General features: G+C 31.8%; 1 protein-coding gene across 2 annotated transcripts in view; it reads left to right on the top strand.

Moving 5' to 3' along the window:
• Ranbp16 (Ran-binding protein 16) overlaps window positions 1–16,415 on the top strand; it is a 195,164-nt gene that overhangs the window by 90,784 nt on the left and 87,965 nt on the right. For both annotated transcript variants that reach the window (XM_085808991.1, XM_085808990.1), the window contains exons 9-12: window positions 8,009–8,155; window positions 8,595–8,767; window positions 8,923–8,980; window positions 11,782–11,917. In XM_085808991.1, coding sequence (XP_085665117.1) covers window positions 8,009–8,155; window positions 8,595–8,767; window positions 8,923–8,980; window positions 11,782–11,917 — 514 coding nt within the window. The remainder of the gene's footprint in view (window positions 1–8,008; window positions 8,156–8,594; window positions 8,768–8,922; window positions 8,981–11,781; window positions 11,918–16,415) is intronic.

Genomic DNA, 16,415 nt, shown 5'->3' with positions numbered 1-16,415 from the left:
AAAATTTTAAAATGGTGCGGTAATGCACAAATATTCAGTAACCAATCAGGGAGCTGATTACATCACGCATAAAATTAAAATTATTTAAATAATCATTCATAATAAAATCATTTTTAAAACAAATGCAAAATTAAATTGTATTTTAATATTTAACAGCCATAAATAATGTTTAAAAAATTAGATTAAATTTATAGATATTAATAAAACCAATTACTTTTTAAGTAAGGTGACGTCATTGATTACATCATCAACATAAAATTATATAAAATATTATAAACAACAAAATTTTTATTTCAAATAAAAATGTAAAATTAAATTGATTTTTAATATTTAGAAGCCATAAATAATATATAAAACACGGAAGTTATGCATAACAAAACGCATTATTTTTTTAATAAAATGACAACAAAGTATCGGTTACCATAAATAACTTATCCAGCAATGGGTGTACCATAAGTTGCATTACTCGCCAGAAGAAAAATCGCCAAAATCCGTGCAACCGGCTACCAAAGTAGCACCCAAATTGAAAATTCATCTTTTGAAAAAATTCGTTTTTTTATTGATAAATTTCCATTTTTGTTAACAATTAAAGAAAATGTCTGCTGCACAGTTTGAAGACTTTGCCAGTTCTGGAGAAGATAGACTTGATGTCCTCGTTGGTACCTTAAAAAGAATAAAAAGAGCTGATGGCACACCAAAATATGATAGACTAGCAAGAGTTTTATGTGCTATTCTCGTAATTCCACACAGTAATGCTGAGTGCGAGAGAGTCTGCAGTGTTGTGAAGAAAAACAAAACTATGTTTCGTTCTTCAATTTCACCAAAAACTCTAGAAAACATTTTAATTGCTAAATTTTATGAGGAAACTAATTGTTATGACAGGTAATTTTCCAAAGAATTTTTGGCTAAAGCCAAAAAATGCACTCTAAATTCATTGCAATAATTTTTTGTGTAACATTAAGTTCTTGTTTTATGTTTCCTAATAAATTTTTTAGTTACTACTTAATTGAGATTTACTAATGTAAGTACAATTTTTTTTTTTCTATTTGTATAAATTGTTATTTTTTTTAATATCAAAGCATGATATTAATTTTTCGTGTTCTTCAGAATTTTGGAGAAATCTTCTGAATTTTTATCTTTAGAGGTTGGCAGGTATGTAATTATCATAAAGAGCAGGATGCCCAGCTAGCCACAGCAAAGCTACTTCATAATGTCCATCTTCACATTTTCCTGAAATGGATCAAAGTTTCTTCTTCAAGGAGGATCTTATTTTTTCTTTCTACCGGATCTATAATCCCTAAAACTTCTAAATCCCATATCATCAGCAACTCAAAATTTTGAAGATTTAACAGGACCACATTACTCGCTTTTTCTTGCCTAGTCCTAAAATTGTCCAACCTAGTAAAGTCTCTACAGCTGAAACTCCAGATGTAAGTACCTCAAATCTTCCAGTTAAAATGCTTCCATGTACATCAGCTCCTAGAAGAACTCGTATAGGTGGCGTATCTCTTCCAACATCTGTCAGTTTTATCCCTCGAGATGCAAGCTTAACAAGCAATGTTTCATCACACATTCTGGGTAGCATTTAACGAATTTTCTGTTGTTCAAGCAGAGGCATTCATGTAGAATACTTTCAATGGTTACTGAATATATATTATGCCCAGCAGCTGGAGAAATTTCTCCACCAAACAATCCTTGAGATAACACTGCCTTTCCGGAAGGAGGCAGATTTAACTCATCATCTAAGCTCTTCTCAATATAGGAACAATGTGATCCATCATCCGTTAAATGAACACGTATTTCCTTGCCCCTGTGCCGTAATATGATCGTGATTGTTTTCAAATAGGTTTTATGTTCTGAAGGAAGATTTGTCAATAGAGTCTCTGTAGAATTTTGCTTTTCATCTGCTTTGTCCTTTGATGAGGAATTGATATCTTTAGTAAGTCTGGGCAAAGTAATGCGTAATGCCTCCGTACACGAATCAAACACTTCACACTACTGGGACACTTTTTTGCCGTATGAACAGGCTTAAGGCAGCATTTCTGTCGCAGAACTTGGGATTTTCTGTCATCATAACTAATTGTTGGTAATTTTTGACAATCCTAACTTGGATGAGGATGGTCACAGAATATACAACTAACTTTTCTTGCTGATGTGTTTGAAATTAAAGTAGCAGCAGTAGGTTCATCTCATTGAACTGCTGTATGCAATTCTTTTCGTTTAACACTACTTCCAAACACATTTTCTGCTAAAACACGAGGTTCTTCATCCTCTACTTCATGACGTAGGAGGGACATCAAATTTTCCGGAACCTTTTCCGTTGCAAGGACTGGGTCCTCTTCTTCAACTTCTCTGTTGAGTCGAAATCTATCCCAAGGCCTTTAAAACTTCTGTCGGAAGACTTGATTCCACAACAGGATACAGCATTGCTGCATAATTTGATGTTGTTACACCCAATGTTTCTAATGCTCGTAAATATGAACAAAGTTTATCACATAAATAAGCTAACTTGATGATTGATTTGTTATTTACTAATGCAAAAAGTCTTTTCTGCCAAATTGAGAATTTAAATGGTCAATAACTTTCACGTAGTTATCATTAGAAGGTGGATAACTTTTGGCGATATCACGTGCTTTACTCGTTGATTTCAAGGAAGAAAGCAGATATTCAAATTTATCTTCTCTTAAATTTTCATCTTCATGAACTTGCAAAAACTGACCCCAAAATGCAACCCATGATCTAGGCATAAGATTTTCTTTAGACGTAATTTGGGAAGTTTTAAATTATCAGATGCAAGCTTATTAGAAATTACAGATTTACTTGATTATAATTCAAGATAATGAAGGTAAATCTGTAGGATTACATTGCATCATATTGTTCATCCGTAAAACTAATTAAATTTTAAATTTTTTTGTCTACTTTAAATAAACGCTCTGCCTTTTTGAAAACTTTGCCAAACTGAACATGAATGTCCCTTTTGACATCAATCTTATGATGAGTATCGACAAACATATTCACCGCCATACCAAAGAGACAGCATAAATTAGTTCCTACTGCTCGTAATTTAATTTCAAGTTTCGCTTGATCAGCCTTTAATTTAGCCTCAGTTTCTGTTTGTTCTGAATCTTTAGTCATTTTACCTTTCTTAAACGTACGATATCAGATTGAAAATAAATACTCTACATGAAACAAAACTTAGTATAAAATAACTCAGAAGCAATCAAAACTTAAATAGATTCATAAATTATATGGTTTACCTCCAATAAAGTAATGTTGATTCGTAAATCCAATGGCTTCTGGTTCACTACTTAATGCAAAGTACAATGTCTTAGTCACTGGCTGCCACTTTTGTTTTCACTCGAAATAAAACTTCATTTAATATCCAATTTATTTAATTTTCAGAACACATACATATTAATGCGACTACTTACATATAGAGTTTAATATAATGATCAAACAATCCGTACATCTTAATGATGAAAAAACATTCAGTACTTCAGTAATATAACTTAACTGCTTAGAATGGGAATTTTCTGATCACAACATTCAAAAACAAAACTGGTTGCCAGATTCATATATCAAAATAAATTACAAAACAAATGATTAAATAATAACAAACAGGAAATGTTAAACTTAATAAGAGTTGCAACACAACCAGTTTTTAGATGTATGAAACTATGATGGAAGTTTTCAAATCCTTGTTTTTGTTAAGAATTGTGTTCATTTTTTAATAGATATAGAATACATAGGTACAAAAGGCCAAGCATTTTTGTCCTTCCAGAGGTTTTGGAAAGCATGATTTGTTTTGCTGTCCCTCCAAAATTCTGTGATTTAGAACTCTTAATGACAATACGTGGTTCAGTGGTGTTTTTGTTTCACTACTTTGTACCTCCCTTTATTCCTTTGAGTATGCAGACTGATGTCTCATTAGTGAAATTGTATTTATGATTTAATGTGCAGTGTTCAAATGCAACTCTCTTTTAACTGTATACTAATGAGGGGTATTCAGAGGAAAAGGTACAAAATGACACTGTGGGTATAATTGAGGTCTTTATTCACAAGTAATTACCAGAAGCCTCAGCACAGTTATCTCACTGTTTCATGAGCTGAAGGATTCTGTGTTCCCAGAAATTCTGTGGCTGTAAGAGGAGCCAGTCCTCCACTGTGTCCTTGAGTTCATGATCGAAGTTGAAGTGCTTTCCTGTTTTTAGTGGAACCTGAGATATTTCTTGGCGAGTCAATTCCTGGAAGTCACAGGGTGACATGTCTGGGTTGTAAGGTGGATGCTCAAGCTGCTCTCACTTAAGGTTGGCCAATACACTTTGTATGACTTGACGTGTGGATGTGGGTGCTGTAGAGCAGAATCCCTCCCTCCATAAGCAGCCCAGGCTGTTTCATCGTAATGGACTTGCATAGGCTATAAAGTGTCTCGCAGTACCATTAACAGTGATGTGTACTGCGAGACAGTGATGTATTGAATACTGCAATACTGTGTGTACTGCGAGACAGTGATGTTTGAAGAATTCGACGAGTATCCTCAAGCACGGAAATGTCAGATGTTGAAAAATACAGTGAGCATCACCTTGCTTGCATAGGTTCCAGCTTAGAATTTTTTAGGGAAAGGTGACAATGCACGGTTCCATTGCATGCTGTGCCACTCTGTCTCTGGCTTAAAATGATGGCACAAGCTCTCATCACTGGTGAAGATCAGCTCCAAAAAAGCAGGGTCTTCATGATACCAGAACATTTGCTAAGTATTAGCCCCATACGCAGTTCCTTTTTCAGTTCAATGAGTTTCTTTGAAACCCACTGTGCGTACATCTTTTAGTAACCCAACCTGTCATGCACAACTGTCCACACTGTTCAGTGCTGGTTTCCACTATCACTGCCAACATTTGCATTGGCACACCCCGATCACTTCTTACGAGGTTGTTCACCTTGTCAATGAGTTTGGCTGCAATTACCATGTTTGCCTGGCCTGATTTCAGGTCATCACTCAAACACTTCTGGCCTTCATGAAAATGGACACTCCACTCTCTCACTGACTTGTCAGACACACAGTCTGCACCAAGCTGACGACTTGGTCAGGGTATATGCTTATACACCCCAGGTCTCACGGTCAAGAAAGCACATTTCGGGCACTTCAGGCCTTGGTCCATTAGGGCTGTTACGCCACTGAGTTTAGTTTATTAAAGATACGATAGACTATCTCGTTAAGTATCACTTTCCAGACGATAAAGAAGAAGACGATACTGATTTTCAAAAAGAAATAAGAGGAATAAGATATTCCAATAAAAATGATGATCTTGAATTTAAGGAGGAAATTGTGGATGTGGTAGAATCACATCCACAAAAAAGGTCGAGGTCCTAGAATAGATGGTCTAAGTCTAGACATAATTGAATATACAGTCAAAAGTCGTTAATTCAGACTCATCGGGACTTTGGCGATTCCGGATTATCGATTTTTCCGGATTATAGATAATCATTTTAACTCTGGTAAGATAGCATGCAGAAATTATAAAATTAAAAATATAAAACCGCAATTTATGAAATAAAGAACAATTATGATCTAAAGGGTATCAAAATTTACAAAAAAAAAAAAAAAAAAAAAAAAAAAAGCTTAATATTTATTTTTTTACTGTATTAAACATTTCTTTCAATGTAAGTTGTTTAAGTTGCTTCGTTTTATGTGATAATACTTTCTCTTTAATTCTATAAACAGACATAATTTCTTCTTCAGTTACAAAGTTCTGCTGTTCAAGTCCTATAATTGCTGTGTCGAGAATACCAACTAATTTGTCTATACCAACTAATTTGTCAATCGAAATTTTTTCGTTTTCAATAACCTCTGTGTCACTTTCTTCACTATTGAAAGCGAATTATAATGACGAGGAATTTGATTTAAATCATATCAAAGACGAAGTACATCGAGATGAAATAGAGCAGCGTGAAATTTATAAACAGATTTTGGAATGGTTAGAGAAACGAATGATATGATGCCTTTAACAATTTTTTGCAGCAATTCCACTTTTTGTTTAATGGACTTTGAAACATACTTTTGCTTTGTAGATCCTTTAAATATTAGTAAATATATATCGGAAATTCTATTTGACATAATCGAAAGTTCAAGCTTACTTTTATAAAATTGCTCTAACAGTCTGCAAAAAATAATAAGCCGGATCCAATTCGAAGATTAAGAAACAATGCAATCTGCAACATTAACTGAATTAGATAATTTTAGCTTAGCCTATACCGTCTGTTATACATTAAACGCGCATGTGTAAACGTATTATGCACATGCACAGACGCATATTCGCAGCCGTAAAGGTGTTACGCGCATGCGTCTCGTTGACGCATGCGCAGAAAGTTTGTAGCTTTGAGGTTCGGATTATAGATCATTCTGGATTATGGGTGTCCGAATTAACGACTTTTGACTGTATAAAAATGGATCCATCTTATATATGTAAGATTTATAATGCATGTTTGAAATTTGGAAAATTTCCTAAATGCTGGAAAGAGGCATATTTAGTTCTGTTTAATAAAGAAGGGAAATACAAGATTGATTCTTCCTCCTGTAGACCAATTTGTTTGTTGCCGATATTTGGAAAAATCTTGGATAAGTTAATGAGGAACAGATTATGGTTTCATTTAAACAGGAATAAAATTTCGAATCAATCCTAATATGGATTTGTGGAAGGTAACCTTGGCTATTAAGGCTATTTATTAGATAATGGCTATTTATTAGATAAAATAAAAGAGAATAGAAATTTGATTAAGCATATGGCATTGGTGATGTTGGATGTGAAAAGTGCTTTTAATAATGTATGGTGGCCTTTCGTTTTACACCAATTAAAAAGATTTAATTTTCCATTAAATCTTTTCAATCTACTTGTTAGCTATCTTAGTGAATGTTCAGTTACTTTCCAAGAGGGAAACTTATGTATTACAAGATTTTATAACAAAGGCTGCCCTCAAAGGTATTCAGGGTCGTTACTATGGAATCTTCTTTGTGACTTTTTGGTTTACAAAGATTTATCTTGCTTAGTTTAACTTTAATTTAAATCCAGTTCTTCTTAATGTTTCTAAAATGCTATTAACTTAATTTTTCAAGTTTTGTTACTTCTGTGGGATGGTGTTACCTTCTCATTCATTTTATTCTTCTTTTGGTAAAAGTATAGTTTCCTTCATTGCAAATTTTTCCCCCTGATGATGATGGACCTGCAACTGTAGCCCATGAAATTGATAGTCTTGGTTAAAATAGGCACCAAACAGAAGGTTGTTGCTTTACTTAATTTTATAGCTTATTGAGTATTATCCCATCAGATTTATTTTTCATTAATAATATTTGATTTTAGCATACAAAATAAAAATTTTCTTTCACTGAAATATATTGAATGCTTTGTCACAGGTATGGATTGAGGAAAATTTTGCACCCCAAAAAGCTATTTTAAGTATTCTCATGCATATTCACAGATATTTGAAATATTCATAAAAAGCAGTTTCTGGTAGTTACTTTTCTAGCTTTGCATAGCTGTAAAAGTTGCTTAGTCAGGTTGAGTATAAAGAATTAATGGTATTCAACAAAGCTAATTATGTTATTAGCTTCCATTTTGCTTAAAATATGTGTAATTTATGCTTTTGAAATGGACAAATAATAAAAGGATTGTGGAGGTTGACTGAAGTTTTTGAGGTAAAATTAAAAAATTTTCTTAAATTGTGAATGTTGTTGTCCAAAATTGCAGTTTAAGTTTATCAAAATTTAGTATTTCAGGGGTTAATATTGCTATATGTTCATAAATGGTATTGGAAAAATCTTTTTTTTTTTTTTTTCATCCTGAGCTTTATGTTTTATGTGTATAGAAAATAATGCTGTGTATGGTTTCTTGTACAAATTAATCTTGCTTATTGCTAGTTATGTTAACAAAGAGATGTATTTTGTAGCAAGTATTTCTGTATCTGTTTCATTTTTGTATAGTTACTTAACATGTTCATTTTTATTTACTTTCAGAAATTATCTGATTCAAACAATTATCATGAATTTTGCCGTTTGCTTGCTAGATTGAAAACAAATTATCAGTTAGGAGAACTAGTTAGGGTTGAAAGTTATCCTGATACAATAAGCTTAATTGCTAAATTTACTGTAACAAGTTTACAGGTTAGTTTTTATACTTTTGGTTTCATATAAGTTTAATGTCTATGATTTAAATATATTTTGTGAGAATCCTTTCCCAGTCATATTTTTATAGGTATTTCTTCTATATTCTTTGTTCGCAGTATGATTTTGAGTTCAATTCATGGACATTAGTTGGCTTATACATCTTTTCATTTTTGATGTTTAGCATAAAAATGGTTTGTGGACATCATGTATTATGAGAACTGCTGATCAGAATCTTGTTTTATAATGTACTGTAAATAGCACCATACTCTTTAATTTCAACAGTATCTTGGCCTTTTTAAAATCTGAATTATGGTAACTCTTTATAATCTTTAATTATGATTCATTCATAAAATAAATACTTATTGTGTTCCAGATTACTATCTGACTTATATTTTTATAGTATTTGTATGCTTAATCACTTGTATAACCATTTCAGATGTGGCAGTTTGCCCCAAATAGCATCCATTATCTTTTAAGTTTGTGGCAAAGAATGGTAGCCTCAGTTCCGTATGTTAAGGCATCAGAACCACATTTGTTGGAAACATATACTCCCGAAGTTACTCATGCCTTTATAACCTCAAGACTGGATTCAGTTGCAGTAATACTTAGGTACATATCATTGTTACTTCTTGCATAGATTGAGTTTTTGGAGCTTTTTTGTCTAATGCTTTTTATATATCTTGAAATGTTGAGATTATTATTATTATTTTGTAATTTATATAAACTTTCTGTGATAGCATTACAGGATTATTTTATATTTTCAGAGACGGTCTGGAGGATCCCTTAGAAGATTTGGGTATGGTACAGCAACAGTTAGACCAGGTAACTGTTGCAAGAATTGTGATTTTTTTGTTTGCTTCAGTATTTAAAGTGGTTGTGTATTTCTGTTATAGGACAAATTTTGTTGGTAAAAGTAATAAAATAAGTTTATGGCCTAACAGTGCAGGACATTTCTATTTTTCCTGGCAATTAAATATATTACCATGGTATTTAGTTCTTGTGCAAGTTCTTATAACTTTAGATAAATTCCAAAAGAGTGTCTATCATTTGATGTCTCATTTTTTCTCTGTGTCATGTATGAAATTGTTAATTTATAACAGTAAATTATTTCAAAATGATTAATAAAAAAATTGACATGAGTATTCATATTTGTAAATGTGTTCTGCATCAACTTCAGAATGTTACTTTTCTTAAAAGGTGACCGTTAACTTTATCTTTAAAGCACACAGTGCATTATATGAACTAATGAAGAGAATTTTGTGATTCATATTTGGAAATGGGTGTATCATCGACTTCAGAATATTACTTATCTTAAGAGGTGTCGATTAACTTTATCTTTAAAGCACAAGTTTCATTACATACACTAATGGAAAGAATTTTGATAAGTAAACTTCTAATTATCTAGCTGCAGCTTTGACTGATATCTGTACAGGTGCTTATTGGTAGTAAAGAAGGTGGCAATAGATTTAGTTGGATTAAAACAGAGTAATAGCTATGTTGCAAAGTTTGACATATCTGCCAACACAGTCATTAAGTCAGATAAATTTTGTTAATATCAATGCCAGAGCATCAGAGAACACTGTTGTCCTCAAAAGGACATGCACCTTCAAAAGGACCTCCTAAGGACTGATCCGTAAGAAAATCCTTGACTGAGTTCTAATGGACTTATAAAAGTTAAAAGTTTTGTTAACTTTCAGCTTGATACATCTATGCTGCAGGAAGTCCAATATCCAAGACAGTGCATTTGCCTCAAATGCTAAAAGTGTCATGAAGTTTTATAATTTGTTCACTCAAAAGAATTGTGGATAACTAAACCAGGAATCCCACCATTTAACCAAAATTATGCATTGATATAAATGATATATTTTGTGTGTAACATAGATAACAATAAATTATGACAGATGTAATAGATATATTAATGAGATAGCAATAAATTTTGCATTATTGTATAATGAAGTTAAAAAGTATCTAGAACACAAGAAAAACAGAATTAAAATCAACGGATTAGAATAGATTGTTATCTTAAGAAATAATATTCAGGATCTTCGTTATCGTAAGGAATAGTACCTTTCAAATATAATAAAGTGTGCATATGAATTTGATTGATGCTTTTATTAAATTAAGACAGTAAGAAAAATTTTATATTTTCAAAAACTTGTTTATATAGGCCTATTGTTATAATGCCATTTATACTGTAATTTTCCTCAAAATTATTTTTTTATTTGAGGCTAACAGTTTATCTGTGTCACATTTCTCACTTTTACTTATTTCTAAGAAGCAATTGAAGTATTATAATTGTGAAGAATTTTGGTATCCTATTAACGAAAATATCCATTCGGGCTGCTCTTGAATCCATTCAGACAATTTGTATGCGGGACATATGTATGCACAAACAGAATAAAGGATTATATTTTCCAAAACAGATTGTAAAAGGGATTCTGAAGAGACTTTTTGTGATGTATGTAGGTACGTACTTATCTCGCAAACCTAAAAAACAATGAACCGTAGAACATTGGACTTTTGCATGTAGGTCTTCTATAAAATCTAGTTATGCACCTCCCTTTTTTTGTTTCATTTGGCTGCACCAGACGTATATATGTATACAAATGCGCGCACCCCCTCTTACCCGACTCTGTGAGCTCTGTATTTTATTCTTATATATTGGTAAATTATGCATTTTTTGCTTTAAAAGTGGTTCAGTTATGTTGTTCATCTGTTCCAGTTAAGATTCTTATGCCTTTAATTAATCCTTTAATTAATCTGTAGGCAATTTTTGTAGAATTATCACTAATTTAAAAGTTTTGAGTGATGCTAGGCCTAAAGAGGCTGCCATTTGTATACATTTGAAACTTGGTAGAATAGTGAATTAAGCCAGTAGGTGCACAAAATTGAGTGTCTTTTTGCTCAGCGATACCAAAAGTTAACTTAAAATTTTATGCTCCAAAAATTTTGTCTTCCTACCTGTTGGCCAAATTACTTGTTTTTGCAAAGAAACTCTTAATTGCAAAATTTATTTTGTTTTTCTAAACTGTTTGTAGCTGTATTTAGTGTTTTAGGTTTTTCTATATTTTACAATTTTTAATGAAGGTGTTTTGAGTTTTTATATATTTTCTCATCATTAATGAAATTCGAAGAAATAAAATTAAATGAAGTTCAGCAAAAAATGTGTATAATTTAACAGGCCGTACAAGGAAGTCATGTGGTGTTCACATCAGTTTTTTTTTAATGTTTTCCAGCCTTCTGTCTCTGCATAGTATGATAATTCCTGAGGAAAGATTTATTTTTCTTTCGAGAATGTAAGCATCGCGTTTTATAAGAAAATTTAGAAAATTTGATGAAAGTATGAAAAATGAAAGTAGATTTTTTTAGTAAAGAATGTAGAGAATTAGTTTGAATATGAATATCTTTGAATATTAATTCCATCCCTCCTGAGGGTACCTCTTGGCAACAATAACAGGTCTGTCATCTGCATGCAAAAGATCTTCCCGAGGAAGATATTGCAGTGACATTTAAGATAATAAACCATACTTAATTAGACAAAGCAATTAATACTAAAATTGTTTTTAAAATTTGCTATGGGCACATATGTAATTGCTATATGTACATTTTGTTTGCTTTATTAGCTGTCCATCATAGGAAGATGTGAATATGAAAAAACATGCACATTACTTGTTCAGTTATTTGATCAAACTGCACAGCGTTATCAAGAGTTAATCAACAATGTTCCTGCATCTCAAGTAGATGTTGCTATAAAAGAAGGTGAGTTTTACTTTATAAAAAGGTTTTAAATTATTTAAAAAAATAGATCTTAGATCATTTCAATGAATGTGGCAGGAAAAATATATCAAATAATACACTCTGTATGTGCTTTTGAAAATTAATGCTATTTAAAGTACCCTTAGTCAAAATAATAAAAAAAAAAAAATAAGACAAAAGGATGGTGGGGACAGTTGTACATCTTCCATTCTGCTCAGCCAATTGACAAAACTTGTGTTTTTCAAGCCTCGAAACTGCAACTTTGGATATATATTATGGTACTTTGTTAATATCAGCTAATATCCTAACCACCTTGGTAGAAGTTGCCAAACTCTGGCAAACATGCACATAATAGTTCTGTAGGTAACCATATTGATAACTGTAAGATTGAATGAGGAGCATCACCATTTTTGTACTTGCTGTTCTGCTTGTATTAGAAGTTCTAAAGGCAAAGTACAATTTTTTTTTTATCTTCAGCTGAAGTTTGAAATATGTGCTTGTCGCATTTGCTTGCAAATGAAGCAGGAAGGTCACAAAAGCAGGAATGTTCAGATTTGCATTTGGTGATTACGTAGTTTTGAAAACAACCTTTTGGAAGGGCAGCATGAAAAAGTGTAACGAACATGTTAGCAATTTGATGCGGGAATTGGTTTGAGAATAGTCATCTGCCATTTACTACAGCAGTCAGATTTATGTACTGCTCGAGTAAAGAATTAATGAGTTAAATATTGCTTGGAAAAGTTAGAAATGGCCAGTAATACTTTGGTAGACTGGAATTATTGCATACAGAAAGTATGCAGAACAAAGAAGACGCAACATATTTATAAATTGTTTTACAGGGTAAATATTGAACTAAAATTAAAATGTGTAACATTTATGACCTGAAATAAAGTGCTTTCTAAGATTTGATATTACCATTCTTTTTCTTAAAAAAATAGCCAAATTGCGACAAGATAGCTTTGATACTAGCAAAGTACCTAATAAAGAAAATACTTTTATTTCAGTTATAAAGCAAATAAAAAAATGATTAAATGCAGATTTTTAATATGAAGTGCAGTTTGTTGGCAAAAATCATATGGTTCGGGTGGTATAATCATAACAAAATGCAAAAAAACTGATCCATGATTTTCCCCATGTACATTGCAAATAGGAGCCACTTTTCATTAAAAAAGCCCTCCATTAAGGCATTCCTCCCCTTAGTCAGATAACCTCCACATACTTTGCCCTAAGTAGCCAACCAACCTAATTTATGCTTGATTTTCAAATGTGATGTTTAAACTAAGACCAGAAACTCACTGAAGCCTAGTATCATTTATCCAGTCTGGAGGGATATGATAGATAGTGCTAGTGGTTGAACTGCCAAAGCCACACATTTAATTTGTACATTTTTGGTAGAGTTGATGGAAAGAGTAGATGTACAAGTGTTAAAAATTTGATTGATATAAAATTAGCAATATAGCCACAGAAAAGAAAATCTTTTAAAATTATTTTACAAGAATTTTAATGAATTCTAATATAACAAACTAATAGAAATAATAAAAATAGTGTAAATATATATAAAACAATAATCATTTATTATATAAGTAATGACTAGAATTTAGGTCTTGACAAATCACAGTTTGACTTTTAAAAATGTGTTTATCGTAAATGCTATGTCATTTTACACAAAAATATATTTTGCTTTGAAAAAATGGTGCTTTGAAAATAATGATAATTGGGCGGGGGGCCTTTTCAAACGTAAACAACAGTTAAAGAAATTTGTTATGCAGTCACTGAATATGTTTGGACGTAACACATCTTAAAAATCATGTTTGTTTTGCCTTTGCTGCACACAGAAAAGAAGTGAAAAATCTTATATTCTAATAAATTTTGCCACTGTTAAACATTTCTGTAGTAGAAGATAACATATGTTTTTGATGTACTGTTTGATTTACTGAGAAATATTGAATATATATATGATGCATAATTTTGAACACTTCTATATCTGACATTCTACTGGGATGACTACAAAATTCAGCTTGCATTTTTCATGTTTTGAAAGCACGGCTTAGAATATGTATTAGATTTATACATAGCATTGTTCTAATATAGGTATTTTGACACAAAATGGGACTTTTTCTGAAATGACGTGCCATATTTCAATTCTGTGATTCAAATTATGCCAAATTGCCAAGTTTTGTAAAAATCACATGAGTACTTTTTAAAAATTAGTTCTCAAAATTTTAGCTCCTCATTGTTAATTGAATTTGATATATATTTATTAATATATCTTTTTTTTAATTAAACTTATTTTGTTCTTCCTTTGATATTTTATAAATTTTCAAAAAAATTTTGAAGTATAATCTGTAAAATTTTGCCATCATCTTAACCGCTTGCCTGATTATCCCGAGTTATCTCGGGTTCGTATGTATTGCAGTTAATTATTATCCCGAGAAAACTCGGGCAAAACAGAATTTGTCAGTACGATTTGTTTTATCACGGTGTCACTCGGCTTGGAGTAAATGAAAGGAAATATTCAGCTTTTATTGGCAATTCGCCAAGTTTTGTTGGTCTTTTGGCGGGACTGGTCACTTGTTTTCCCTATTGTCTAGTATACGTCGGCTTGTGGATTAGTAATGTATAAAGAATGATAGTTGCATTGAAAAAAGTAAAATAATGGTGATGATGCAAGATAGCGAAAGCGGTGATTTTTCAGATAGTGACTATGACCTCAAGGCATTTTCCAGATGTTATTCCCGCTACTGAAAAAAAATCAAATCCAATGAGTCAATGTCCTCTGTGCTCCCGTAAAAGAAATTCCAGAGGTAAGCCAGTAAGAAAAGAGACCAGGTACCAGTGTATAGAATGTTAAGTATCACTTTGTGTTGTCCCTTGTTTCAAAAACTCTCATACAACGACTAAAATTTGATTTTTTTATTTGCCCGAGATAACTCGGGATAGTAAACTAATATTAAAACTAAATGCTTTTACACCTGTAAAAAATTAAAGATTCAACTTAAAACCTATATATTGTATTTTGTTTCATTTTCTAGTATTTAATAATAAAATAAAAAAAATGTGATGAGTTTTTGCAGTTTTTTTCAAAAAAATGTGTAAGGGAAGTGGTTAAAGTAGATGTATTTCTAAGCATACCTGCACAAAAAAAAAAAAAAAAAAAAAAAGTTTTTTATTCAAAATTTGAAGATGTACATGAATTTATATATGGGTTTGTTTTGAAATTTGTCATATTTGTTGAAAGCAATAATAACATCAAATGTGGTTTAGGCACTTTATTAAAATTATTTGAAAGTAGAAATGATGTGACTTTTTTCTGCTCATGCACAATGTAAAAAGCTAGGAACTCTGTCACTTTTTCCCCGTTCCTCCAGAATGGAAGGGAAAGGAAAATAGGTTGCCATATATTAAGTAATTCGCCAAATGAATTATTCATGGCGCAAACTAAAAAAAATGCACCAACTTAAATTATATGCAATATATAAGTCTAATATATATCCTAAGTCATGTTTTCGAGGCATTTAAAACACAATTTGAATTTCGTCAATTGGCCCAGTAGAACAGGAGATATAGAACTGTCCCTTCATCAAATTTAATGGCATGAGTCCTGCTCTGTGTTGTGAAACATCTGCTTTCATTGCTGGGATGAAATTAGCAGATAATTTTTCAAATGCCATTTCAGAAGATGAAAACAGGTTTGTTAGACAAGAAAATATCAAATAGTAGTTGTATACACAAACAGGCAAACATAAAAACTGATGTTAACTTTTGGGCTGAAATAATAATATTACTAAAAGGAAAAAGAAATTGATTTCCTCCTCCAGCCGGAGTTTGTTTGTCGAGGGCGGATGGACAACCAGCATGAGTCTTGTCCGACCAACATGAGGCCAACAAAGGCTCTCGCCTCCAGAAGAAAATCGGCTGGAGCACTTTTGAGTAGTTCTTTCACTCATTGATAACTTTCCAAGCGCAAAGCATATTCTTTTAATGGCCTCTGAAATTTTGTTTCCTAATTTGTGCTCATAAAGCAAAATAGGCCTCGAAATCTCTTTTGCCAGTGACATGTTTTTTGAAGGTTGAACTTCTTACAAAAGTAATAGCAAAATGTGCGATGTACTGAACAACTCTTTACTGAATAAGGTTTGGAAAGAGTGTAAACATATGATTTCATCAGATTCTTTTTTTTTTTTTTTTTTTTGGTTTCCTGGTATGTGAGCGAGAATGTATAATCATGTGGCTTTAATTATATTTCACTTGTACTTTAATGGCAAAAGGTCAAATTCTTTTCCATTCCTTCAAAAAATTTTAGAATGATATTTTGTTTTTGGTTAAGAGTTGTGTGATTAATGTTTATCGAGAGCAAGAGTTTTTCTTAATAGTAACTTTTTAGATGCACCATAGAGAAAGCACATTAGAAAAATATTAGACTTGTTCATTGAGTAATATGATTTTATGAAAGTTTTGAGAAATATTACATATTTGTCTGAAGAGATGTAAATGATTTCCA

This window comes from Stegodyphus dumicola, chromosome X2 (genome assembly GCF_044657685.1).
Source record: "Stegodyphus dumicola isolate Sdum_Otavi_A_Nest chromosome X2, ASM4465768v1".
Classification (NCBI taxonomy): domain Eukaryota; kingdom Metazoa; phylum Arthropoda; class Arachnida; order Araneae; family Eresidae; genus Stegodyphus; species Stegodyphus dumicola.
The sequence above is the reverse complement of the archived record's forward strand: the minus strand, read 5'-3'. Positions and strand labels throughout refer to the sequence as shown.